The sequence below is a fragment of the Setaria italica genome, chromosome VI (assembly GCF_000263155.2).
Source record: "Setaria italica strain Yugu1 chromosome VI, Setaria_italica_v2.0, whole genome shotgun sequence".
NCBI lineage: Eukaryota > Viridiplantae > Streptophyta > Magnoliopsida > Poales > Poaceae > Setaria > Setaria italica.
In genome coordinates this window covers 2,819,047-2,845,976 of record NC_028455.1, presented here as the reverse complement: position 1 = coordinate 2,845,976, position 26,930 = coordinate 2,819,047, and the positions used below count along the sequence as shown (strand labels likewise).

Here is a 26,930-nt window from a genome sequence, read left to right as displayed (position 1 = left end):
ATCTTCAAACCTTCCTCGCCTCTAACTTCCCCACCACCGACTTCATCTTGCAACTGACTGCTAGATCCAATTTTTTGGAACACTTCAACACACAATATCAGCGGTAAACCGCGCTCAGTAGCAACATTTACATAGGCTCTCCAGTTCTGGGTTCCTTCAAGCGTCATCAACTTCCAAAATATTATATCAGTTTGAAACCTCACTACAATCCTAACAGACAGCTCAACTTGATCTCTATCAAGCTTGAAAGCCTTAAATAGCTACTTGCATTGATGCTCAAGTCCTCTCTCTTGCTCTTGGTACTTGTTTAACGACTTAAATTTAGACAAATCTACCCCTTCTGAACCATATCTAACCTCCCCCGGACCATAGAACACTTGGAAAAATAAATTGTTCGACATGAACAAATATTATTACTAAATGTTATTAATTTTAACTAACTCCAACAACACCTACATTTAAAAACTATATAAAATTATAACTCGTGCATTGCCAATAATATTAATTTTAGAGTTATCTAAATATATCAACAAATTAAGTTTACTTTACTCTATCAATATACACAACATCAAGAGAGAGCATTACTAAATATTACTAAATTTAAACAACCCTAATCACACCTACATTCCGAAAAACTATATAACTCAGACATTATTACTAAATGTTATTAATTTCAACTAACCCAAAAAACACCTACATTCTCAATAATTATATAAAATTATAACTTGTGCATGGCTAATAATATTAATCTTAAAGTTATCAAAATATATCAACAAATTAATTTTACTTTACCGTGTCAATATACACGACATCAAGAGAGATCATTACCAAATATTAATAAATTTAACTAACCCTAATCACACCTACATTCCGGAAAACTATATAAAATTATACACGACATGAACAGACATTATTACTAAATATTATTAATTTGAACTAACCCCAAAAACACCTACATTCTGAATAACTATATAAAATTATAACTCATGCATTGCCAATAATATTAATCTTAAAGTTATCTAAATAAATCAACAAACTAAATTTACTTTAACCAAAATAACTAAGCTAAATCCACTGTACCGACAAACTAATATTTGTCTATATTTCATATATGCACCTAGATTTGATCTAATACTTAACACTACACCATTTATAAATCATATCAACTACTACTCTACTAACGACGAGTTAACATAAACTGCAAGATTTCAAATAATACCTGAAGCGAAGCACAGATCCGGCAGAGCTTCACTTCAATCTGCACCCTCCTCTCCTCTCCTCTCTCGCTTTCTCTTCTCTTCTCCCCAAATGAACCGGCGCACTCCTCTGACCTGGCCCCAGCCGTTCTTCGCGTTTTAAAGGGTAGGGTTGCCTACCGCCGACTGATCCGGCGAGATCTTCCCGCTCCCGCTATTTGAAACGGCGGAAGGCTGTTACCACTACCGCCATTTGAAAGGGCGGAAGGCTGTTACTACCACTTCATCCCGCAGTAATTTCCATTTCATCCGACAATAAGTCTGCGGCCGCTAGAATTCCGCATGCTGCCCACCGTGTGTTCGTGGCAATTTTTTTATTCGTGGCCCGGATACCGCCGGCTGAAACGGGTTACTTTTATTTGCTAATTTTTTTCTCCACTATTTATTTATGCAAAATCGTAAAAAAATATTAAAAAAAACCATGAAGAGGAGGCCCGCAATCTATCGACAAAGTTAAATTACTTTTGCAAGGGGCCCAGCGCCTTCGACTGTGTGGCGTACTGGCGTGGTGATTTTTGACCGTCCCCGCAGCGTAACATTACAGCAAAAAAAAAGAAGAGCCATCCAGAGGCGAGAGCACGGATGGGAATTCCCAATAGAAAGAATATTCGCAGATTATTTCCCTCGCCAAGAAAAATGGAATCTGCATGTTTCGTTAGCTAAGAACACAACATGACAAAGGCAACAGTTGGCAACAAACATAAAAACCAGAAGCATCCGTGCGAATCTTGATTACAGTACAGTAATAATGCGATGACAAGAGCTAGCAAAGGTAAATTAACGATAGTAAAACATACGGCGACACGCAACAGATTGTTTTTCCTACCAGTTACTCGATCATGGAATAGAACCGCAGTGCACCATACAAGGTGCTAAAACTCTAGTGCTACAAATCATGTTCGTATGGCCTTAACCAAGGCATGCATCAAACGCTCTATATCTTACAACTCAGCACATCCCCTCGCACCAATCACAGCACCTGAAATGGTAAGGCAGAGCCATTGGATCTCACTGCACAGGATAACAACGATTTGTCAGATTTTTGTAGAACACGCAAACTATGATCTTGTGTAATTAAAAGGTCAAACATGCCTCAAAACTATGAAGATAGGTCAAAGATGCATAAGAAGCAAGTAGGAGCAAGGTCAATGATCCAAATTATTTAGGTCTCAAAAAGAAACACAGAAGTCAACATGTATATGGTGATATCGTCCATTCACCTAAGGAGAAGCTACAGAGCACAATCAAACATTTAAAGGGTTGCACATCTTTATGCATTTAAGAAAAAAATACAAAGCAAGTGAAAGTTCAATTAATTAATCCAGGTTCTCCAACTGATATAGTGTTTAACTGTCTACTCAAGCTTTGTTCAGCAATGTCCAACATTGGTTACTTCAAGCTATAGTAACCTCTCTATTAGCAAAAAGAAGAACATGTCTAAACATAGAGGGACCTGAGAATGTAACTATAATGTCTCTCCGTTACAAAAAATATCATCCCTTACGTGATGGCTGATACAATTAGCAAAATGTTAAAGTACCATCAAATTTATTCAAATCTGAAGGGTTGCATGAGAGATTGCATTACTTAAGTTAAAAGAACTGGTGTGGTGTCTAAGAGTGGTGAACAGAATACAAGGAAATGGGATACCAGTTCGTATTTGTCAGATGAGATCAACAAGTGACAAAAATCTCACCTGTTGCTGCTGTGGCTGCTGCGCCACTGGTTGCTGTTGGTAATTTGGATAGCCAGCATATGCTCCAGCTCCATAACCAAACGCATTAGGGTCCTGAGATTGAGGATACCCATAGGCCTCGTAGCCTTGCCCATAACCATAGTATCCTGCTGCATTAGCCCCAGCAGCCCACTGGTTGGGATCCTGTTGAGGCTGGAAACACAAACGGATTAGCTTCAATTACTAGGTATGGATAAGGAGAGTTAACATGCGATAGCCAACCTGAACTTGTTTGTTTGAAGGGCTGCGACCCCAAGAGAGCCTCACATTCTGCCCTCCAATCAAGGTACCTTGCAGAATTACCAATGCCTCCTCGGCAGAAGATCTGGATGCACAGCAACATAACTGATTACTTCAACATACAAAATCAAGCGGATATTGACAAACCTGAAGAAATAGAGCATAAATTCAGTCAACCTGTTAGCATATTGAACAAAACCACATCTTTTGCCAACAGGGATCTTGACATGGACCACTTCCCCATAAGGGGCGAAAACTTGTTTCAACACATCTTCAGTGACATTGGGGTCAAGGCCACCAACAAAAATCTGTGCTCAACAACAGCGATAGGTTATTAGCAGCTAGTTAAAAAATTACTTGCACACATGAAAGAAGCACAAAGAACGCACAGTGGTATTGTTAGGATCACTGTCAGACTGAACTCCCTGGGCGCTTGGTACTGTAAATAAAACACAGATAAAACAGAAAGTAAGACATACTAAACATTGACAAAATAAATTGTGGATGTGGATGATTATCATGTACAGTATGAGCTTCAATAGTTGTCAGATGTTGTTTAGTTAAGAAATTCATATGCAGATATTCCATGTCATATTGCACTAGCAAAACTGCAAAAGAGCATGTTTCAGACAATAAGATTCACAATAACTAGCTCACAGGATATAAACCACATAACAAGCACAAAAGAATCACAAGATGATCAAATAAGTTTAACGCTGTAAAAGAAGTCAAATTTTGGGGGAAAAGGTTTATCAATTATAGGTTATCACTTTCCAATCTCAAATTCTAAGAATAATATCAGATAATGCATTGCATTATGAGACTTCTTCTATAGCTAAAAGGTCAATTCTAGCGATTAATGCGCAAATGCATTTTGTATAAAAAATCCATTCCTAGACGTTGTTACAGCATAAACTCATTCAACTAGCCTTGTATCCAGTGTGCCTGAAATCAGAAGTCTAAGAGTGTAACAGTTTTATTTCACAAAAGTTGATAGTAGACACAGCAAGCAACCACTTTCATCCAAACTCATCATCTTGGAAGATTCAAAATACATCCACAGGCACATATTGGGATTGTTTCAAATAAGCAAATCATCATGATTTGTTCCAGTTGACATGGCTGTCATTAAGGCAACTGACTTCCACATGCAGAATGTGACCCCCCAAATCTCAGGATTACAAACCAATAAAATCACTACTATCAACGAGCTAACAAAAACGACAAAAGGAATGTAAGGCAATAAAGGTTAGCAAACAAAATGTCAGCGCTTTTAGTGTTTTCTAGAACTTTTCTTTTTCCTATTCATATGTGCACACTGGACTTGTACATACTGAACTCTAGAATCTCCCTTGAGCTACTTTGTAACAGAAGCTAGCAGATGGGGCCTCAGCATGCTTATTTAGAAGGAACATGGGACTACTTAGGATGTCCAGGAACTACACATATTGTGAAAAGGTTTAACCTATTGACATCTCACATCAAAGCTCCTTCCTTCAAAAGTAACCTGAAAGCTTCTGCAAAGAAGCATTGCCAATGGATAGGCATAGCATGAAAAATGGTACATTTGTTGAACACATGATAATGATATTGATACTGAGAAGTCATAGAAGTAAATTGGATCTATGAAAAGAAATGATAAGGTAACGTCAAATGGAAGTTTACCAAAGGGTTCAATGTGAAATCTTCCCCTAAAAGATGTTTATGGATATGCCGGAAAAATGTTACGGAAAGGAAAATGTAGAAAACGTGAACCCATATATGAAAGTAAGTGCAGGCTCCCCATCCGCTTAAGTACTATACAGAAGCATCTCAACTTAGAACATTTGGGTAGTACGGTACTTAAGTAATAGCTTTAATAAAAGAACAGAAGGAATTAAATGGATTGTGGCAGGAAGGAAATAAAAAGCAAACGTTCTTAATTGAGTAACAGATAACAGATTTCGTAAAAGAAAGAAAGAAATAACTGGAGTACTGGACTGTGGCAGGAAGGGAAAAAACTAAGACATAAAGTAGATATCGAAGGAACCGAGATCAAATTTAGGACATAAACGATTAACACTGACCTAACAGAGGCCACGCATTACACAAGACATGCATTGCAGCTCAAGTCAGTTCCAAGGCTCCTATATGAAGAGCCTCGTGGCATCCTGCTTCCAGACAATAGGAGTTTCATGAGTATTTCATCAGAATCCTAATGTATCAAATGATCCGAATTCAGGAACGAAATGCTGTGGAGCTATTGACTTGTTCAAGGACTGCAGCCAAGCTTCAATACATTTGGAACAACCACAGAAATTGAAGTATAGCAAGTAACCGCAAACACAGCACAGTAATAAAATCGATACATGAAATAAGCTATAGGTCAAATGTGATTATGCAAGTGCAATGCAAATATAAAATGCAGCTACAACAAGATAAATTCAACTAGTATTATTCCTTACCTTTTTCTTGAACTCCTGTGGCTTTCTTATTAGCAGCTGGTCCAATACGCATGGGTCTTGAAGAACAGAGCATCCCATTCATTTCAGTCATTGCACGAGCTTGCTCATTAGGATCACCGAATTTCACAAAGCCATAACCCTTTGGACGCATAGTTAGTTTGTCCGTGACAACCTTTGCACCCTTGACCGAAGGATAATGCACCCTGAATGTCTCTTGTAATATGTAATCCGTAACATCAGCAGCCAAGTCACCAACAAAAATTGTGTAATCAGGGGAGTCATCACGTTTTTCACCAGCACTGGCCCAATTCAATCGGAATGGCAACTCAACATTGGGCATCATTGTCCCATTGTAAGTCTGAAGAACTTTTTCAGCGGTGGCACGGGTCATGAATTCAACAAAACCATAGCCCTGAAGCTGTCCAGTATGCTTGTCACGGATAAGCTTCACAGATTGTACCTATAAATTCAAGACAAACAGAAGATCAGCATACTCCTATGGACAGAAGCCAAATAACGGTGTGAAAAATACAACAATAAGCCGATAATCACTTTGTATGGTGGTAACACAAACATTCTTGAATCAATCAACCATCCCATTAAAATAGTAATGCAATGCAAAATTGCAAACATGATGATCACAGCACCGGTACAGTTTCGTTTTAACTAACCATGGAAACAAGCATCAATGCTTCTACGGAAACAGTTCTCTTCAATTTCTGTGAATTCAGATTTTTTTTATGCTACACGCGGTTAGTGCCATATACCATCAGTCAGATACATACATGGGCAGAAATTCTAAATCCGCAATAAACACCAATAACATCATACTCAAACCCTAAGAATTCACAGTTATATAGCATGAAATCTGAATTCACAATCCCTCTCATATTGCATCAGACTCTAATAATCCTACAACGATAGGCAAAGCTATTGGCACCTGCACCCAATAGGAGTATGGAAAAACAAGTATCAAGGGTTCCAAATCAAACGAATCGAAGCAAGCCACGGGCGGCACGCGGCAGATTCCGATTTCCGACGCAGGGACCGAGAAGCGCGTACCTCCCCCGTGGCCGCGAAGCACCCGTAGATGTAGTTCTCGTCCATCCAGTACTGCAGGTCCCCGATCCAGAGCGTCCTGACCTCGTTGGGCCCGGCGGCCGCGGCCGCCACGGGGGCCGGCGCGGGTGGCGCCCCGTAGTAGCCGGCCTGCGGCGGGGGAGGCGCCTGGCCGTACGCGGCCTGGTGCGGCGGGGGAGGCGCCTGGCCGTACGGTGCCTGATGCGGCGGCGGGGGCGCCTGGCCCCACATCTGCGGCGGGGGCGGGGCCTGCTGCGGCGGCGGCGGCGGCGCGTACTGGTGCTGCGGGGGCATCGGCGGCGGGATGCCGCCCCAGTGCGGCGGCGCGCCCGGGGCGGACTGCGGGGGAGGAGGGGCGACGCCGGGCTGCTGCTGCGGCATCATGGCGGCGGCGTGGCTGGGCGGGCGAATCCTAGGGTGAGGCGACAGGCGAGGGAGGGGTGGACGAGGAAGGAGGGGGTGGAGGTGGTGGGTTGGATCGGGACGTGTCTATGCGTGTGGGGCCAGGCTAGATATTTTTGTCCCCGCCCGCCATTGACCGGTGGGTCCGTGGGAGGTGGTGCCGTGATGGGGTTGGCCATGGCCTGGAAGCATCTGGGCCGACCTGGGGACTGTTGGATGTATCTACATTTTTTTTAACCTTGTGGGATGTTTGGATACAGGTGTGACGACCGGACCCTAATCTCCCAAGTTAATCTTAATCGGAGCCCTGATCCCCTATCTTAAGTTGTCCAGGCCTAAGTGTTCAACCTTCCAACCGGTCCCGACCCCTGAGACCCGACCCCTACTCGCTTCGCTCCGATCCCGACCCCGGCGAACTCAGCTCACCGTCGAATCCCTCTAAGTCTTCCTCAAACGCCCGTTCTATCCGCCGGTGGACCCGCGAGATCTTTTTCCCCAGATCTTCCGCGACAGGTGCACTCGAGTTGCATGCCCGCTTCAGAGCCTTCCCGCCGCGTGGCTCATCTTCTCCGACGCCGCCGCTCAGTTTTGTCTCTGGCTCGCGACCGAGTGGATCCTCGCGCCCCCTTCCCCAATGGCGTCGGAAGCCCCTCTGCCACCTTTCTGCAGAGCCTCGCCTCCCGCGCCCATCATCACACCGCCAGATCCCGGCCGCAGAGCCCGATGTCGCCCGTCTTTTTCGTCACTTCGAACACAGTCGCGCCGCCCGGTCTTCGCTACCCGACGATTCCTCCTCCGCCAACCCCGACCATGGCAGCGACAGCTCCTTTTCCGCCCCGACAGAGTGTTGCTTCGCGCTCGCCCGCGTAGCAGCAGCCTGCCTATCTTCTCACCTGTGCGCCCTCGATTCGAGCGCCGTTAAACCGGCCGCTTCTATCAAATCTTCCACACGACGACGCCCGCCTCCGCCAAATCTCAACCACCGGCATATCCGCTCCTGCGCCGCCCTGACGGCAGAACCCAATGACCACTGGCGTCATCCCCGAGTCCTGCACCACCGCCCTCGTCGCTCAATCGCCGCCCCGGCAGAGCACTCCATTGCTTCTCCCCGGCCTTCGCGCCGCTCCCCTTCTCTCTCTCCCGCGCCGCTTCCCTTCCCGTTCCAGCAGCTATAAAGAGGAGTACACAAGCCCGCCGAAGTTCCCTCCGCCATTGTTGCCTTCAGCCATTCTCTTGCTCCCTGCTCGAGCTCCTAGCGCCACACGCCAAGTTCTTGAGGAACTCTTCCCTCAGCTCCCCTCAGTTTTCCCCAAGTCACCCAGCCGCTTGCTCCTCCGTGCTGCGTAGAAGCTTACTTGTGATCCGCAAGAAGCGTCGCCGCCGCCGGAGCATTTTCGGTCTTAGCCGTTGCCCAAAGCCTTAGTCCCTCCGCCCAAGTCTGCCTCTTCCCGACCCCAAGCCTTCCTTTCAGGAAGAAGGTAAGCTGCCGACCCCAGTCCGCTTCGCCCGACCCCTCTTACCCGCCCGACCCCTGTTCCGTCTCGCCCGACCCTGTCTGTCCCGCCAACCCTTATCCGCCTCGCCCGAGGGCTCGGCTGTGATCTTTTTCTTCAACCCGAGGGTGTATGTGTAAAACTTAGGAACCCTTCAGCGCTTGCGTCTGAGGATCCCTATTATACCACATCCTCTAGTTCAAGGATCAGATCATAAGTTCCTTTCTGACCCTTGCCTCTTGATCTTCACCAGCTCTCTCGAATCTTCCCACCCTCCTGCTCTTTGTCGCGAGTTTCTGGGCTCAGACGAGCAAGTGTTGCTATTGATATAACCGTCTATGCTAACTCTTGCATTGCATTCGTGTAGAGCTGCGCCTCGCCGACGGCTTCTACGAACTACACCCGGCGCCAGAAGACGAAGCTGTAGCAGAGTTCTTGCCCGCTGAAGCCGAAGTTGCCCCCGAAGTCGAGCAGTTCTCTTCCTCCTTGCTCGAAGGCAAGCCCCGGTTGCATGAAAACCCTGCGTGTTTTACCAAACTTGCGCATGCCTTCTGTAATATGTTTGTGCATTTACGTATAGGAGTTGTTTGAAACCCTAGATGCATGACTTAGTTATCCCCATGATCTGAGCACTAGCTGTTGGATCGAGTAGTTGCACCGCTTAACTAGGAGGCGGTAAAAGCCGAGTGATTCCCTGTCACTCGCGAGTTGTAGGAGTTGCATGTCTACCTTTCTGTTACAACTATAAGGACGATGGACGGGGCAGGGTTTTGGTAACTCTTTGGTGGTCGGATGGTTGTCCCGTCTGTCTATGAAAAACTTGCTAAGGCCTGACAGTGGTGGTGTTCGTGATCAAGTGTTTGAAAGTACTAGCCTCATACTTAGTATGGGATGAGGAAGCCTAGTACCGGATTGAACCTAGACGTGAGCGGTCGCCCCATTGTTCTTGGAACGGAGTTTCCCCTGCTGCTGGATGTCGCACGTGGTGGCATGCGTGGTCACAGAACGGCAGAGGCCGGGTTTGTGGAACCTTGCACCAAAGGAAATGGGCCCGACACGGGTTAGGGGATTGATGGGGAAGGCCGACACAGGAAGCGATCTCCGGGTGCGCGGATGTCGTGAGGCTAGGTTCACCATGCATGGTTAAAGAACTCGAATCGATTCATCTACCTCTCACAGTTTGAGATTGCTTGATCGCTATGTCACCCTGAGTAAATAAGAAATCTTATGATGACATGTTTGTTGATTTATCTACACATCTTGTTTGGTTCCATGATTGCTTAGAATAGGTTGAAAAACCTAGACTGGTAAATGAACCTAGAACCGGAGCTAAAACTTGAAAATAGGGTTTTTACTTAGTGCTTTTGGCAACCAAACCCCTCAGCCAAGAAAGCCCTGCATGTCTAGAAGTGTGGAGTAGTTTTACTCCTATCGGTTAAGTCTTGTTGAGCTTAGTAGCTCAGCCTTGTTGTGGCTCCTGTTTTTCAGGTGAAGCTGCTGCTCCCGACCCCTCTCTTGCTGACGCTTGGCCGCCCCAGCTTCCGCCAGGCTGGACGGTCGAGTGGGATCCCTCCTCGGACGGCGAGGAGAGGGATCAGTGATGTCCCTGTTGGCCTCACCCGGACATCCGACCCCGACGCTTTGCTTCCGCTAGTGTTTCACCTTCTGTTGCTTTCAGAAAGCTTGTAAAACTCTGATGTTCTTTTCGAAACTAATTAATTCAGTTGTTAATTCGTTAACTTGGTGGACTTGTTGTACTCTCTGGAACCGCTCACCTTCGTGTGAGTTTGCTAAACCGGTCCTGTTCAAAGTGGTTAAATCGGAGAAAAATCCGACGGCACTTCGTATTTACTCGGCTTAGGCATGAGCGTCGCATATCAGGCGACTAAAGCATGTCTAACCCAGTAGATCCGAAGTGGATCCGCCACAACAGGGTACTATCGTTCGGACGCCAATTAGGAGGATTAAACATGAGCTAATTATAAAACTAACTGCAGAACCTCTATACTAATTCGCGAGATGAATCTATTAAATCTAATTAATCCATCATTAGCAAATGGTTACTGTAGCACCGCATTGTCAAATCATGGACTAATTAGGCTTAATAGATTCGTCTCGTGAATTAGACTCCATCTGTACAATTAGTTTTATAATTAGATTATATTTAATACTTCTAATTAATATCTAAACATCCGATGTGACATGTCCCGAAGTTTAGGACGCCGGATCCCACCAGGGTTGCATGCACAGTTCAGCCCGTTGGGCATGCGATAGCTAGAGTAGAATAGCTAGGTAGTTCAGCCCGTTGGGCATGCACAGTTCGTGCTGGTGTTCGCCTACATGACTATTAGCTTGTTTACACGCTGCACAGTACCTAGCCGTGTCCATTTAATCACCTGTTTAGCATGTTAATGTCCGTTTAACCCGTTTAATTGGTTATTTAGTTCGAATAAAGAGCTAAACGGTAGGTGACTAATTGTTTAGCATTTAGGTAACATATCAACTTCTAACCTCAGTACAATTACAGTTTTGGAGGTGTGTTGATACATCTCTCTCCAATTTTGAGTCAAGGGGTTTACAACTAATAGCGGATAAGATGGTGCGAGGGCCTCAAACCCTCCTACCTCCCCATGAATAATGGAGCACGAACTTCCACCTCTATTTTTGAGAAAGAAGGAAGAAGAAAACAATGAAAAAATGAAAGAAGATTTACAAGTGTTTGCAAATTGATTTTCGTAACAGGAAGAACGGTAGGAAGAAAGAACAATATATGGACATTTGGATGATGATTATAAGATGCACCGACCAACATAAAAGGAAGCTATAAATAAAAAACATACACCAGCCCAGTAACGGAATATAAGATTGGGCCCTGCACCGATCAATCCAGAGTAGCAGATTCTGTGGAACTCCTCGACGTGACCCTCGACGAGGCCGATGAACAGGTCGACGCCGCCCTTCGCCGTGGCCGACGGCATGAAGACCATCAACCCGTCCACGGGCAGGTCCGGCGCCACGAACGCACACGGCGGCCGGTGCCGAGGTCCGTCTGGTGGAACTGGAACCCCAGCCAGCTGTCCACCTCCAGGTCCGGGCACAGCATCGTGCCCCGGCGGCGCCGTCGTCGCCGCGACCCGCTCCCCGCCGGCGTCCGCCGCCGCCCCGAAGTCAACGAAGGACTGGATGTACCCGCCGTCGACGCGCGCCACGGCGTCGCGGATCGCGCCGACCACGCCGCCGTAGCTCGAGCCCAGGAGGTCCCCGACCCGGAGCCTCGGGAACGCCCATAGCACCATGTTGCCGAAGAAGTCCGCCGGCACTGGAGGGTCGGCCCTGCCCCGGCAGTTCACCGCCACCCTCACCTGCGAGAAGGTCTCCGGGTTCAAGCCCCGCGCCGCCGTGATCCTCTTCCACACGTGCGCGAGGAGGCACTGGAACGTGAAGATACCTTTAGGTTCTTGATCTCGTCCCTATGACGACGGCGTAGGACCTGGAGGCGCCGCTGCCACCCTTGAACTCGACGGAGCGGTATGCCGGCATTGGTGGGCTACAGGGCACGGCGGTTGCCGCACGGTCGAGGAATGGCGAACGGGCGGCGGCAAAGTCGTCACCGTTGTGATCCGCTCGTACCGCCGCCACCCACATGGTCAGGAAGGCGCTCATGGATTGGCCGTCGGCGACGTGGTGGTGGCAGATGATGCCGATGAGGAAGCCGCCGCACTTGAAGCGGTTGAGCTTTACTTGCAGCACCGCCGCCCCAATCTTCTCCTGTGGCCACGTGGCAGTACGTATAGCACATCAACATCACATACGTGCATGAACATGGTTAGGATACCATGTAAAATAATCAAGCAGTTAATTACCTCTGGGATAGGTGGGTACAGCTCGCTGAAGTGGTCGTGAGCAGCCACGCCGGCGGCGAGAACGACGGCCATGTCGCCGGACACAGCTGCCTCCACCACAAGGACGCCTTCATTGTTGACGTGGACGAACAGCCGGCCCTGGTCGTCGTTGGCCAGGCGGCCGGCGAGGTGAGGTGGCGCGGCGACGGCCCTGAGGAGGCCCGCCTTGAGCGCTGGTTGTCGGGCGGCGCCGGCGCGGGTACGCGAGCACGGTGGGCACGAAGGTGTCGAAGGCCGCGCGGTCGAAGACAGTCAGCGGTGAAGAAGACAGTCAGCGGTGAAGGGAGGGTGAATTGGGTGTTTTGGGATACTAAGGTTCCAAACATATATAAAAACTTATTTCAATTTTTATTTTGATGTGCACTAGGTTTTTTTAATGTGTTGCTATTTCTACCTAAAATAGTTTTTTTTAAACCTCTACCGCAAAAGAGCATTGGGTTCCAATCCTATAAACTACACATTGCAATTCTAGAAAAGGTAAATGTGGAATGTAAGTGGAATAGAAATGCAGAAGTTAAGGTAAATGAGCAAGAAAAGGCAAACTCCTGCCATGGTGACACGGCAATTTTTATAGAGATACAAAAAAGCATAGCTTTCCACTAGTCCTCGTTGTTGGAGCCCCTCTCAAAGAAAATGCTCGCGCAAAGGCATAAACTTCTCGGTCAAGTAACTCCGTAAGATACCTGACAGGCCTTGCCCACGCACAAGTGGGTCGCCACCTAGCCTCTCCCGGATGCTCCTTACCGCTCTTCACTTGGTAGAGCTTCGGCAAAACACCTAGGATCTCTCCTCCCTATCACAAGCACCGACGAGCACTCCACAAACACGGTTGGATGGTGTCGCAAGACTTACAAATCCTGAATTTACAACTCTTGGTGCACGCAAGTACCGATACAAAGGAGGTGTGCAAACCTCACCTAACTCTAGGCTAATCCCTAAAGCAATGCGCTAAAAAGTTCTAAACTAGCACTAATCAAAACCTAAACCTTATGCTAATTGTCTTAATCCTCTCTTTAGTATTTTGGTGGATAGAGCACTTGTGTGTAACCAAGTCTATGGCTTCTCCAAGTTCTAATACGCATGAAGTGGCCGGGCAAAGGGGTATTTATAGCCTCAAACTAAGAAACTAGCTGTTACATATCCGTTGTAACTTTCTGCGTATCACTGACTCATACGCTGCCTGATCACTGTTACCACCGCATGAATCATGGGGCTCAAATTATACTCCAAAACTTCCAAAGCCGATTTTGAGCTGATGCTGAGCCGAGCCGACGATCACGGACTGATTCGGTGATGGCCATTGTTCCCATCGAATGAGTCGATGGTAACAGTGCACACGCCTACCTTGATCCTGCCTGTGATCACCGACTGAATTGGTGATGATTACTATTCCCATCGAATGAGTCGGTGGTAACAGTGCAATGCACGTGCCTACCTTGGCCCTACCTCTGGTCACCAACTGAATCGGTAATGGTTACTGTTGCCACCAAATGAGTCGGTGGAATGTGTCGGTGCACATTTCCAGCAGGATTCACTTCAAGGCTTCACGTGTCTTTGTCCCGACTTCGTTACCATCATTTGTAAACCTTAAAATAAAACTATATCTGGATTTGTACTATCATTTGGATGCCATAGAATTTTTCTAAGTATTTTTTTCTTCTCATTTGATACTTTTGTAATTTATCCTTGGAACGTATATAAACACATACAAATGTATATCTTATAAACACATTACTCCTAATGATTATGTTATCATTAATCATCAAAATTATTATGGTCTAGGACCATTTTCCTCACAAGCGGGACCTTCTCGCAGGGCGAGTGGGTGAGGGGTGGAGTAGGCTGGCTTCAGCATCGTCATCGTTGTGGAGGTCGCGGCCTCCGTTCTACACTTCTACCTCTCGATTGTAATCTCCTCGATCTCCAGTGAGAAGCAACTTTGTTATTACACACGTTAATTTGGCGAACAGCGAGCAATTACATACGGTTCTTTTTCAATTAGATATATGCGTTTGCAAATCACAGTAATATCCAATGATTATGGTCATGTGTGATTTGGACATTTCCCGAAACATATGGGAAGGGCATGAATTAGTCAATAAGCAAGTAAGCACAATAGTATAGTGTGATTTTTTATAAAGACCTCGTAAGACTTAGAAGCAGTAAAGCCTTCGAATTTGTCTGCAAGGCTGGGTAAAATCTCACTCAGGCAATCACTATTACCGTTTGACAGGCAAGCAAAGGTATTAATTTTTCTTTGCAATATTTAGATGCCTTCTGTAAATAACAGTAAGACTTGTACGGATACCAAGGAATCAAGGGTCATTTTCTTTGCTAGATAATGATGCTTTGCAAATCTCAGTTATACGTATGCGTGCTTTATTCTTGCTCAAGTTGGGGTGGTCATTTGTAAGAGATAATGTAGCTAAATAGACAAATACTCCCTCCGTTCGAAATTGTAGGTCGTTTTGACTTTTCTAAGTGCATAGTCTAGATGCATAATAATATCTATACACCTAGAAAAATCAAAACGACCTATAATTTGAAATGGAGGGAGTAGTTAGCACGGTTAGGTTTAGAATTAGTCCATCCTTGTCGTTGATAGATTATTGTACAAAGTAAAAAAAAATACAAACGGTACATAAAAGATGACCTACATGCAATGTTTGGCCTTTTGAATTTTCAAGGAGACAACATCAGAACCTTACCCAGGTTGCGTCGCAGTTATCATACATTTATACGGCACACAAGAGAGGATATTCTTACAGTAATTTCTCCTATACTATCAAATACTAGTTAATTACTTCCTTTTACTCGCCATTGAAATTTCACGCCTCACACGTTCCCCTAGATTGTTAAGTACGTTTGAGCTCAAACAATCAAGCCCTATGTCACCACACTTGAGGAGAAGCTGAGAAACACCAGCCTCGTGTTGGATGCTGCCCGGTAGATCGAGACTAGTGGAATCCCTTCGAGGCACATGTACCCTACTTCATGGAGATCTTTATCGTAGCGGCATGGGAATTATGGAACCTTAGAAATGGCAAGATCTTTGAAGGGGAAAGTGTAAACTTGTTGGAGCTGAACTCAGTTTGCAGCTCGGATCACGCACACAGGAACGCGAACGCGTCTAGAACTCGAGGAACACGATGAACACCAACACAACGTGAGAGAGAGTAGGAAGTATTTCGCTGCAGAACGTTGCAGCCTCGATGCCAAACAAACTTGTTTTTATGCACCGGATTACATGGCCTTAACGACCGAATCCCACGCCACACCACCAACGGTGCGCGACGCGTGTTGTTGCCCGCGACGCCCGCTACGTGCATGCCGCAGATGCTGTGGCGATCCGAAAGAAAAGGAAGACTCGGCCACGACGTGAACCAAGCACGCCTCAGGCTAACTCGTGACCTCTAAACACCTAGCTAATTATGCAATTCACCTAAACAACGTGAAAATGCACTACTGAACCAAAGGGAAATATGCATGTGTGCAACAAGTTATTCAACAAAACTAACGTCTCTGGACCGTGAGGTTCAAAGACCAGATCGTCCTGCAGCTGCATCGTGTGAAGGACGACCTACGACCAATAGTTAGACAATGGCTAGATAGTTTTCAGTAATTGTAAATACTCTTGTACATAAAAACTCTCTTTTATTTAAGCAATGAAATGCTGTGGGGAACTCCCCCACAGTTTACAGGTACAAAAACAAAGACTGCACTGGCACAATACATGCACAGCGATCCCAGAGTTAAGGCCTGTTTTGATACTATGATATGGGTATGTGTCTCCCTGAAATATGATATTGTGAGAATTACCAGACAGATATTAGAGTACATAACAGGAATGGACCAAGGAGGCAGTGCAGATATGACTCTTCTTCAGGAGATGCTTAAAGATGAGCTGAAGGGCTGCAGAGTCTCGCTAGTTTTAGATGATACATGGGACATCATGGACAGCAACGAATGGAGCAGGCTTTGTAGCTCTATTGGGATCTTACCAGCAAGGGAAAGGCAATTTGATCTTAATGACCACTCGAAACCAGTCTGTCGCCAAGGCTGTAGAATCTTCAGGATCAGTGGTGCAGTCCCTGCCCTGGGCTGCTGACGCTGTTCTTTATCCAGGCCAGACGTGCCCCAGTCAGAGCTGTATGCGCAAAACCACAATGGATAAGTAATGCAGGAACATCAGGGCCATAGAATACTGTGTAATCTTCAACAAGATTCCATCCAGTTACATAATGCTGAATGATAAATATATTTGGGGATCGAGTAACATCACCAGCAAGAATGCTTACAAATGCCTCAGAGGATCCCTTCCAGCCTCTCCACTCATCAAATGGATGTGGAAATTAAGAGCTTAAAATAAGCATAAGTTTTTCTTTTGGTTGTTGCTCAGGGATAGACTTAATACCAGGAACTTGCTCAGAAGAAAACACATGCATCTTGACAGCCATAATTGTGTTCTTTGTGTAGAAAACGTGGAAGAGACGATCCTTCACTTGTTATTTGACTGTCCGTTCAGTTAGGCCTGCTGGATCTATTTGGACATTCACTGGGATCTTAGCCTTCAATCGGTTGATATGATCATCCAAGCTTGGGAGATTTTGGTTCTTGCATTTTTAGGGAAGTTGTTATTGTTGCGTGTTGGACTTAGTGGTGTCTAGGAACATTATTATTTTTTATGGTGGATTCCTCTCTTTTGCCAGATGGAGATCCTGCTTTTTGGAGGAATTAAAGATGGTTGTCCTTAGGACAAAACCATCGGTAGGGATAAGATAAATCTTTGGTTGAGTAGTCTTTTTTTAGTTTTCTCTCCTTCTTCTCCTTGAGCCTTGGGCTTTGTATCATGTAAATATATTCCTTTTATATATAAAAAAAACTAGGGGTAAGGGCCTCCCCTACCGGTTCCTTCAAAAAAAAATGATTCAAGGTCCTTGTGCAAAGTCTTTTCTTTAATTTTTCACAAGACGTATTTTGGAAAATTTTACAGCCATCTTTATGGTTGCACTTGCACGCCTTATTTTCCAATCATCTGGATTAAGAATTTCTACTTCGTATACAACGCACAGTTGCAATTCGTTTCAAGATGACACGCCATACTACGAGGTCTGCTTGGTAACAGCGCTCCCCTTCTTTTCAGGAACCCATTGCCCGAAACATTTCTGCTAGTCTCCAAGGCTTTCATCTCCATGTGCTTGGCTATCTGCTCTCCAGTCACGATTCTATAGAATCTTCAGGATCAGTGGTGCAGGCCCTGAGCTGCTGACGCTGTTCTTTATGCAGACCAGATGTGCTCCAGCCCCCCAGTCAGAGCTGTATGCGCAAAACCACAATGGATCAATAATTCAGGAACATCAGGGCCATAGTATACTGTGTGTAATCTTCAACAAGATTCCATCCTGGTACATAATGCTGAATGCTGAATCTTATCTTCTTGAAAGGAGGTAGCATTCTTTTTTTGTTAATATGAAGTGACATTCTAGTCACAAGTTGTTCTGCACAAGTGCCTTTGTGTCAAAGAAATATGGCCCTGGAAGGGGCCTAGCCCCTACTTTACATCATGATGGGGTATAGTTAGGGGGTGTTTGGTTATTTAGAACCTCCTAAAATTTTTGTCACATCAAATGTTTAGATACTAATCAGGAGTATTAAACATAGACTAATTATAAAACCAATTGTACAGATGGAGACTAATTTGCGAGACAAATCTATTAAGCCTAATTAGTTCATGATTTGACAATATGGTGCTACAGTAAACATGTGCTAATGATGGATTAATTAGGCTTAATAGATTCATCTCGTGAATTAGCCTCCATCTATGTAATTAATTTTATAATTAGCTCATGTTTAGTCCTCCTAATTAATATCCAAATATTCGATGTGACATTAATTTTAATCCGAACTAAAGAACCAAACCCCTTATACTGCAGAAGCTTCCAAAATTACATTGGAGCCCCAAAATAAGGATGAAACTACAGTTAGACTCCTTGGACCAATGTTCCCTCTTGCAACATGGGATGTCCCTGGCCCTCCCTGGATGGACTGTAGATGGCAATGATGTCTGAACAACCACCTGAGCCACTGGCATCTTTCAGTGTATTCCTGCATGTTCCAAGTTCCAATTGTTCAGTAATACCCCTAGGTGCATATGAACTGATCTCTCAAGTTTTTCAGATGCTCCAAACCTCAAGCTTGATGTGGTCTGTCCCAAGTTCCAATTGTTCAGTAATACCCCTAGGTGCATATGAACTGATCTCTCAAGTTTTTCAGATGCTCCAAACCTCAAGCTTGATGTGGTCTGTCAATATCAATACTTATCTGCATGTGTAAACAAGCAGAAGGGGAATAAATCAATTTTGTGTGGTGCAAATTTATATCAGTTCATATATCAACTTGTGCACGCGAACAAAAATATTAAGGGACCACTACTGCTGTAACTATGCTTTCAAGTGGTGAAAACTAGCAATCGGAGGGTTAAAAGTTAAAAGAGGCTTGGGTGTACGGGAATAATACACATCAATGGCGGTACGTGCGATACTTTCCAAGTTTAAAAAGGAAGTACAAATAAGCAACAAATTAGTGTGTGGCCGTGATGGTGCAGCTGAACTGACTTCTAGTGATTTTGCAACAATTATGGTCGTTTTTGTTTCCCTCTCCAAATTACATAATCCGGATTACAAATCCGAAACAAATAGGCCTCATATCATAATAATCTACGTAACAGATTATTATATTATAAGGTAATAAACTGGCATTCCCCATATTATAGATTATAAGTTGAAATATATAATCTGAGATGGAAATTAAAAAGGTCTAAGGCTAATTAACTCGTATTACTCGTAAATTAAAGGAATCTGTAAAACTTTGAAGGAGGCATATAATTCAATACCCTACAGACATATCATCAGTGGTGGACTAAGGCTAATCCTAATTGGTATGTTTTAAAAAGCTCTTAAAAGGACACGTCATAAATCAAGGAAAGTGGGGATGCACTGGGGCAAAGCTCAGGTTTCTTACCGGGGTAAGCTGATCTTCGACGAATTTTGCAGAAAACAGTGGCAAATAACTGTATATACTAGTTAATTGTTCAAAATGACATCGTCCTCTTCTACATAAGACCCTGGTGGGTGTTCTTCTGGGCTAGCTTCGCCCCTAGGGATGCACTTAGTGATGTAAGGTGTTTTCAAGCCGCTGAGCTCATTGCCCACGCGATTAATGGACCTATTCTTCCCTCCCAACTCCAACGAGCTAGCTTGCTTCAGCCTTAGGTTGGGTGGAGATCTTCACCAATGAGAGGCGGTAGCTCCGATGGTAGTGGCGAGTCGAGGGGCAGCAACGACGCCATTGGAAAGGTATGTATGTGCTAGCTGATGAATGGGTTAGGGTGACATAGGAGAAATAGGGTAATACGAGGATCCCACTAGCGGTATGGATCCTTAAGAAGTGTATGAGTTATAGCCATAGCCGAAGATGAAGGAGAGATATAATCCAATTGATAACTTTTTTTCATCTCATAATGCATATTTTCTATCCAATTGATAACTTTTTTTCATCTCATAATGCATATTTTCTATCCAATTGATAACTTTTTTTCATCTCACAATGCATATTTTCTAAACACATATCAGAATACTACAATTGGCCTATTTTAACCTGGTTGAAACAGTTACTCCAAACATTTGTACTTGCAATCAACATCATTTACCACGACACGTGCTGCTCATTAATGCCAACTTCCTTACAGGCCCCCTAAAAAAACGACTCTTTCCTTCCACGCCCCTTAATTCTCTCCCCTTGTCGCTTCCAACCCCTCTTCTTGCTCTCCGCTCCAACGTCTCTTCACTCCCCGCCCCCTCCCCTCCGGCCTCCACCCCGCCCCTCCCTTCCAGCCGCTGGAACCCTACCACCGCCAATGCCGCCCGCCTCCCGCCCCGCCGCCGCCCCCTCAGCTCCGCCCCCGCTGCCCCGCGCACCCCGCCGCCTCCGCCGACGCCGCCCGCTCAAGGCCACGCAACCCGCCTCCGCCGGTGCCGCTGCCCGCCGCGGCGCCGGGCCCGCGACCCCGCAGCACCGGTGGGCCGCGCGGGGCGGGGAGGGCAATGCCGGCGGGGAGAAGCCCCGCGGGGACCCGCCCTCCTCTGTCAGGCGGCTCGCCGCCGCGGTGTGGCGGCTGCGGCCACCCGAGGAGGCACCCGCCGCCGGCCAGCGAGACAACGCCGCCGCCACCCGTGTCGGGCTCGAGGTAAACATCCTCCCCAGCCCCGACCCGCGCTCCACCGTTTGAAGGGGAAAAAAATCAGTTCGAATTTTTAGCTCGAATCAGCTGCTTCCGCTCGAACGCTGCCGGATTCAGCGTACGGGGAGGCGAATCCAGGACGGCCGGACGGCGGCACCCTCCCCGCCGTACTCGCCTACCCTTCGTACCACCTCTACCGCCCCCCGTTCCAGCTCGTGGCGGCAAGCAGTTACTAGCCGTTGCGGCGTCGCACGGCGATGCCGGATCGAAGCCCAGATCCCCATTAATGGCGGCGTCCCTCTCAGAGTTCCCTTTTCTTTTATATAAAACAAGCGCGTCCATTTCAGTGTCGCCAGGCGGCATTTATGTGTCAGGCCATGGGCGCGTTCCTTGTGACGCACCCACAACTCAATCCTCCTCATGTGATCTACTCCGGGCTCATTCAATCGTCGGCGTGCCGTGCAATTACGCAGAGCACGGCTGTACCTTGCTAGGGTTCTTGATGTCGGAGCAACCAGCTTGTCTCCTCCGGCTACCTCTGCCTGCTTGTGGTGTGTGGGTGGCTATTTACTGGAGGCACTGCTGCGAAAATTTACCAAGTAATGCTCGGTGTAAACTTGGTGTTCAGTTTTGTTTCCACTTGAGTGAGTTAACCTTGCTGATTGAGATACGGCTGTCGTTCATTCCATGAGCAATAAATCCTGGTTTCGGAGGATGGTATGCTATTTCACTGAACTCTTCGCTGTCATTTGTCATATCTGGTGATGGGATCTGAATGATCTACTGAGCAGAATCGCCCCAGATTTGTAGGCACTCACGCAGATGATTCATCTTCGTTCTTCATCTCCCCTTTGGCTTTCAGATATTTGCCTCGTTATTATGTAGAAGTAACTATAGGCTGTAACTTCTAGAATGGGTGCTAAATCTGGGGGAGCTGTCTGAATTTTTAGCCATTTAGTAATTTCTTGCTGCTGGGAAGAGATGGAAATGATCGATGCTTATTTTTCCTCTGCTTTTGTGACAATCAGTTGCTCTTACTTATTCACTTGCTGGTTTCACTTACTTTTATGACAGCATATACCGAGACATCTACAAGCTCAGCTTCTGAGGAAGGATCCTCTCGGTCACCACTGTCATCTTAAGGATGACATTTCAAGTCCCAACTCGGTTCTGGAGCCACATAGTGGAGAGCTCCACAAGGTAAAGCTAGAAATCACTTGCACCTAAATTGCTGTTTCCGCTCTATGCTGTGAGCTAATTCAGTGGATTTAACTGTGCAGGTACATCTTCGGCTTGCCTCTGGCATGGAGGATGCAACTAAATGGGAGCCTATAAGCATAAAGAGCATTGAACCAGATGGTGCTTATGTGATTGCCAGCCAACTAAATCTCGTTGAGGAACAGCACGGGGGAAGTTATGTTGCTAACCTTGAGATGGAGCTTCAGCAGGCAAGGGATAGGGTGAGCAAGCTAGAAGCCGAGCGGGTTTCAGCAAAGAAGCAACTTGATCACTTGTTCAAGAAACTCGCTGAGGAGAAAGCAGCTTGGCGGAACAGAGAGCACAAGAAGGTTCGAGCCATTCTTGAAGATATGAAGGCAGACCTTGAGCATGAGAAAAAGAACCGGAGGCAGTTGGAGACTATTAACTTCAAACTTGTTGATGAGTTGAAAGAGGTCAAAATGGCAGCGAAGCAGCTACTGCAGGAGTATGACAACGAGCAGAAGACACGGGAACTCACAGAGGAGGTGTGCAACAAGCTGGTGAGGGAGATAGAGGAACACAAGTCAGAGATTGAAGCCTTGAAGCAGGATTCTGTCAAACTGCGGGGTGAGCTGGATGAGGACAGGAAATTGCTACAGATGGCTGAGGTGTGGCGTGAGGAGCGAGTGCAGATGAAACTTGTCGATGCCAAACTCACTCTGGAGGCCAAATACGACCAGTTGAGCAAACTGCAAGAGGATGTAGAGGCTTTCATTTCCACTTTCAGCTCTTCCAAAGAAGACAGCACAGTTGTTGAAACGGCATGCAATATCGTACAGGCCATTGGAGCAGTGAGAAACGAAGAGGTTGAATTCACATATGAGCCACCGCGAGCATCAGAAGATATATTGTCCATCTTTGAAGAGCTGCGCCCAAGTGGCGAAACAGAGACAAAGGAGACTGAACCTTGCCCAAAGCAAAGCTTTGCTATTTGTGAATCAGAAATCCAAGAAGCTACCCCGACAGCTGATATATTTCTGGAAAATCGAGCCAAATTGTTCCCAGATGGAAGCCATTCTGATGAGAGCGAGACAGAAGATGGCAGCAGCTGGGAGACCATGAGCCATGAAGAGATGCAGGGCTCAAGCCACTCGCCGTATGGAAGCGAACCTTCAGTCAACAAGATCTTTGACAGAATTTCATGGACGAGTGGAAACGATTCCGAGGGTGGGCAGACCAACAGGCTGTGTGATGACTTGAGCAACATGTACCTGACGGACATGAAACAGCCCAAGAAGAAAGAGTCCGCCATATCGAAGCTCTGGAAGTCATCCCCTCTGAAACATTGTGAATTCCGCACGAAAGATGCTGCAGAGATGACAAATGGGAGATCATCGAGTGCAAGTCTTCCCAATGGTGTGTTCTCAACTGCCAAAGGCTTGAATTTGGATATGGGAGACAGCACCCCAAGTACAGCGCAGTGGAGCTCACCAGACTCGATGAACAGCCAGCTTAACCGCGATTTCAGAGGTTGCATGGAGCTGGTTCAGAGACAAAGCCTCAAGGCGAAGCTTCTAGAAGCCCGGATGGAAAGCCAGAAGATTCAGCTCCGTCATGTGCTCAACCAGAAAACCTAAGTTAGAACCGCAGTCTGAGTCCAGAAATAAAATTCCAAGCATTGGATTTTACTTCATTTATTTTGTGCATTGTAGAATGTAACTTAGTCTCCTGTGCTTCTTTTTCATAGAACTATATAGCTAGCTGTAGCCTTGTAGGCTGACCTGGCCATAGTTGATGCATCTGTCTAATTGTGGCAGTACATTTGACAGGTTATAGTGTCGTCTTTATGCGTAATGTAGCGCCGTAGCGGTAAACAAGAAGCATTGTTCAGACAAACTGTACCAGTAATGTAGCAGAAAACAAGCATTGTTCAGACAAACTGTACCATTGGCAGTGAAAAATTGTAGCACCTCTGAGAATGCGTTTTCATTTTAAAATGCAGGATATTGAGAACGGAAACCTTTGCAGACACTCCTGCCATGGAGGTCATGTAGATTTTAATATAAGGAAAAATGCATGCTAGTTCCAATTGCGAAACCAAAACCACAGCACAGATTGCTTTCGCTTGCAACCAGCCACAACAGACTTGTAAGGTGACACAAGCTCGAGTTGCTGGAGCTTTAATTTTGGAAACGTTTCATGTTCCAGAATTGTTAGTCAAGTACATACTTTTTTCTGTTATAGCACACATCACTATTTTTCAACAGCTAGATTGCAAGTACAAGATTTCATACAAGTTATTAGCAGTTTAGTACATCTAGGATCACACGTTGCTTTGCTTGTAGAGCTTCGTGTCCAGCACTTGCTTCCCGCACATTGCACACACTCCTGAAAGAAAAGTCCGCATTATGATCAGAATCAGGAATTAACTTATTTCAGATAGCATCTCGTGAAGTCATACTCTAATGGAGTTCTTACCTTTCGAATAAGCACAGGTGTGGCAGTATTTTGCATCCTGGTGCACCTGCTGCTTGCATATTATACATTTGGTGTTTCCATAGGGAGTCCACCTGTGTGATTCATACAGTTAGACGACAATCACAAAATAATACCTTCATCGGATATGATTTGAACATTTATAACTTAGAAAAAAGAACATGATGCAATTTCAATAGAGACAAGAAAGACAGATGGCTTGTTCAGAAAACTATCTAAAGAGATTAAAGAATCCATGGATACAGAAAACTCAGTTAGGACTTTAAGCTGCAGATTTAGAAGCAACATATCTTGACTCCTGAGCAAACACATAGAATATAGACCAACCAATGGCGACATAGAATATTTCCATGGAAATTTAATAGCACCTTCCTTGAAGGTAAGGATCAAACCATAACATGAATTTTGAGTTATAGATGCCCAAATAAAAACTGAAAATCTTAAATCTCAGCAGGGGTGGAGCTCAACGCCTAGGGCCACTCCATGGGCCAACTGCGCTTGCTGGGCTGGGCCTTCAGGCTACAGTGCACTGCATAATGGAAAAACTGGGCTGACGCCTAGGGCCATGGCCCTAGTGGCCCTACCCTTTCCTCCGCCCCTGAATCTCGGTGCCATACTGTCCCATATCCATATGAGAAACCATAATTAGCAACTGTTTTCAACTTTTCGTCCCTTACAGAATCAAAACTCATATTCCTTCCCCTCGCCTTTTCTACTCTTCCCCCGTCAATTCCCACAACTAGTGATGAAAGGTTCACTAATTTGACAGCTGATGTCTTCATGTTTCTATGCTCACCCAAATAACCCTCAGTGTAACCGTTTCTCTGATAACACCATATAACCAATAAAATAGTTTATCATTTATAGAATTATGTATGGTATATGTATCAAGTTGTCATCCAGATCTGTGACACTTTGAACAAATACTTCACTATCTATTCAGTTAAGAAAGGCCATCTTGTACTAAGGGCCTGCAATGAAGAGAATAAGAGGCATGCACTTTTGGGGGCATTAGGCTACTGTGGTACCAACATTGTAGGTCAATAGCTCATCATGCAGCAGGACGCTTGTCCCAAACTGTGAATAATAATAGCTTGTACTGCTGACATATCATCAATTTACAGTCTAATTCAGTTTAGGAGGAAATGAGGTGTGCGCCAATTTTCTAAAATCAAATCTGTTAGGTGCCTCAAAGCTCAAGTAATCAATTCTACCAGCATGTCCATTAAGCCCAACCAACAAACAATTTGTTTGATTGATTGATTACTGTATACCCTCCTGTGATGTGACTAGTGGAGCAATTAACTCTGGTGATTTGCCTCTTTTCTTAACGAAACCACTGCCCTACCTGATCCGCTCGAGATACCCCATTAAACGAAATTGGGAGCCCAGGAAACAGCATCAGCTCAACCTTGACCGCAAAGAACTAGTAGTAGAGAGATGGCTCGGTGGGGGATTGGGGTAGGAAGGGATGGAGGTTGACCTGTTCTTCTTGGAGAGGAGCTTGTTCTCGTTGATCTTGCGGCCGCCGCTCTCGTTGGTATTGCTGGCGCCCTCCTTCCACTTGTCCGGCACGATCACCTTCCCGAGCTTCTTCTCGCCTGCAACCCAAATCCCACCAACCCTTCTTAGGGTAGAACAGAGGAAAAAGAAAACAGATCCCAGCACGGAACCTCAAGGGTAAAGACGAATCGGCCAAATTCGGTAGGAGAAACATCTAGGGCCGCGAGGAGGGAGGGGGATCTTACACTTGGCGCACACCATCGCCGCCGCCGCCGCCGCCGCCGATTCCTTGGCTGTTCTTGCGCTTGGGACTCGGGGACAAGACGGGGGCGAGAGGTAGGAGAAAGAGAGAGGAGAAGGCGGTGGCGGTGGGTCTCGCTCGGATGTGTCGGGTCCAAGGTCGTCGGGCTGGCGAACTGGAACCCTGACTTATTGGGCCAGGCCCAAAACACGAGGCTCGGCCGGCCTACATACAACAACAAAACACCTCCTGCCCTGCACTTAGGGCCCAATTCATATGAAAATGTTGGCGTGAATTGGGCCCAACTCAAAAACTGACCGAATCGGCTTCCACAGCGGGGACCGCTCCCCGCGACTTTTTTTTGTTTTTTTAGCCCTTTTACGAAAGATTCTCACAAATAGGCTCCTGGCGGAACCAATTTCAAAAATGGACCCTTAGCTTGGCGCCATCCACACTGGCGCCAAGCTACAACATCTCGGCGCCAGCCATCCTGGCGCCAAGGTCTTTGCGCAGCTGCTGACGCGGATGCCGACGTGACGGGGGCTTGGCGCCAAGCCTTGGCGCCATAGATCTTGGCGCCAAGCTTGGCGCCGTAGATCTTGGCGCCGAGCTATCTACGCCGTACCTCTTCACGTTTCGAACTAAAGAAGTATAATTATTCCGAGGAGTGTGCAACAAACTAAGCTGTGGTTCAACTGG

General features: G+C 46.0%; 4 protein-coding genes across 5 annotated transcripts; 1 reads left to right on the top strand and 3 right to left on the bottom strand.

Moving 5' to 3' along the window:
- Positions 1 to 1,933: 1,933 nt before the first annotated feature.
- On the bottom strand, positions 1,934 to 7,198 carry LOC101782192 (polyadenylate-binding protein RBP45). Its single transcript, XM_004972617.4, has 7 exons — positions 6,738 to 7,198; positions 5,676 to 6,135; positions 3,621 to 3,670; positions 3,409 to 3,539; positions 3,214 to 3,316; positions 2,953 to 3,144; positions 1,934 to 2,267 (listed from the first exon to the last, which is right to left on the bottom strand). The coding sequence occupies exons 1-7, from the start codon at positions 7,137 to 7,139 to the stop codon at positions 2,265 to 2,267; spliced, it is 1,341 nt and encodes a 446-aa protein (XP_004972674.1). The 5' UTR covers positions 7,140 to 7,198; the 3' UTR covers positions 1,934 to 2,264.
- A 3,788-nt stretch (positions 7,199 to 10,986) lies between these two features.
- LOC101753572 (tryptamine benzoyltransferase 1-like) lies at positions 10,987 to 14,407 on the bottom strand. Its single transcript, XM_022827581.1, is given in 9 exon segments — positions 10,987 to 11,046; positions 11,491 to 11,681; positions 11,684 to 11,765; positions 11,767 to 12,092; positions 12,095 to 12,124; positions 12,127 to 12,418; positions 12,514 to 12,750; positions 12,752 to 12,813; positions 14,359 to 14,407. Coding segments are annotated over 9 exon segments (1,329 nt in total).
- A 5,991-nt stretch (positions 14,408 to 20,398) lies between these two features.
- LOC101781793 lies at positions 20,399 to 23,962 on the top strand. Of its 2 annotated transcripts, none has more exons than XM_004972615.2 (3): positions 20,399 to 20,797; positions 21,866 to 21,991; positions 22,072 to 23,962. In XM_004972615.2, the coding sequence occupies exons 1-3, from the start codon at positions 20,468 to 20,470 to the stop codon at positions 23,626 to 23,628; spliced, it is 2,013 nt and encodes a 670-aa protein (XP_004972672.1). In that variant the 5' UTR covers positions 20,399 to 20,467; the 3' UTR covers positions 23,629 to 23,962. The 2 variants fall into 2 exon arrangements, with proteins under 2 accessions (XP_004972672.1, XP_022683367.1); XM_022827632.1 differs by lacking the exon at positions 20,399 to 20,797 and adding an exon at positions 21,378 to 21,508.
- A 175-nt stretch (positions 23,963 to 24,137) lies between these two features.
- LOC101781391 (cysteine-rich PDZ-binding protein) lies at positions 24,138 to 26,395 on the bottom strand. Its single transcript, XM_004972614.2, has 4 exons — positions 26,236 to 26,395; positions 25,971 to 26,088; positions 24,470 to 24,561; positions 24,138 to 24,379 (listed from the first exon to the last, which is right to left on the bottom strand). The coding sequence occupies exons 1-4, from the start codon at positions 26,249 to 26,251 to the stop codon at positions 24,315 to 24,317; spliced, it is 291 nt and encodes a 96-aa protein (XP_004972671.1). The 5' UTR covers positions 26,252 to 26,395; the 3' UTR covers positions 24,138 to 24,314.
- Positions 26,396 to 26,930: the final 535 nt, after the last annotated feature.

Bases quoted from the DNA above. Each gene is read 5' to 3' on its own strand.
- LOC101782192 (XM_004972617.4), bottom strand. From the start codon at position 7,139: ATGATGCCGCAGCAGCAGCCCGGCGTCGCCCCTCCTCCCCCGCAGTCC. The intron at 6,136-6,737 runs GTACGCGCTTCT...TTGAATTTATAG, and splicing joins GCTTCGCGGCCACGGGGGAG to GTACAATCTGTGAAGCTTAT. The intron at 3,671-5,675 runs GTAAGGAATAAT...TTTTATTTACAG, and splicing joins CACAGGAGTTCAAGAAAAAG to TACCAAGCGCCCAGGGAGTT.
- LOC101781793 (XM_004972615.2), top strand. From the start codon at position 20,468: ATGCCGCCCGCCTCCCGCCCCGCCGCCGCCCCCTCAGCTCCGCCCCCG. The intron at 20,798-21,865 runs GTAAACATCCTC...CTTTTATGACAG, and splicing joins CCACCCGTGTCGGGCTCGAG to CATATACCGAGACATCTACA. The intron at 21,992-22,071 runs GTAAAGCTAGAA...TTAACTGTGCAG, and splicing joins ATAGTGGAGAGCTCCACAAG to GTACATCTTCGGCTTGCCTC.
- LOC101781391 (XM_004972614.2), bottom strand. The intron at 24,562-25,970 runs GTCAACCTCCAT...TGAATCACACAG, and splicing joins CTCCTCTCCAAGAAGAACAG to GTGGACTCCCTATGGAAACA. The intron at 24,380-24,469 runs GTAAGAACTCCA...CTTTTCTTTCAG, and splicing joins CACCTGTGCTTATTCGAAAG to GAGTGTGTGCAATGTGCGGG.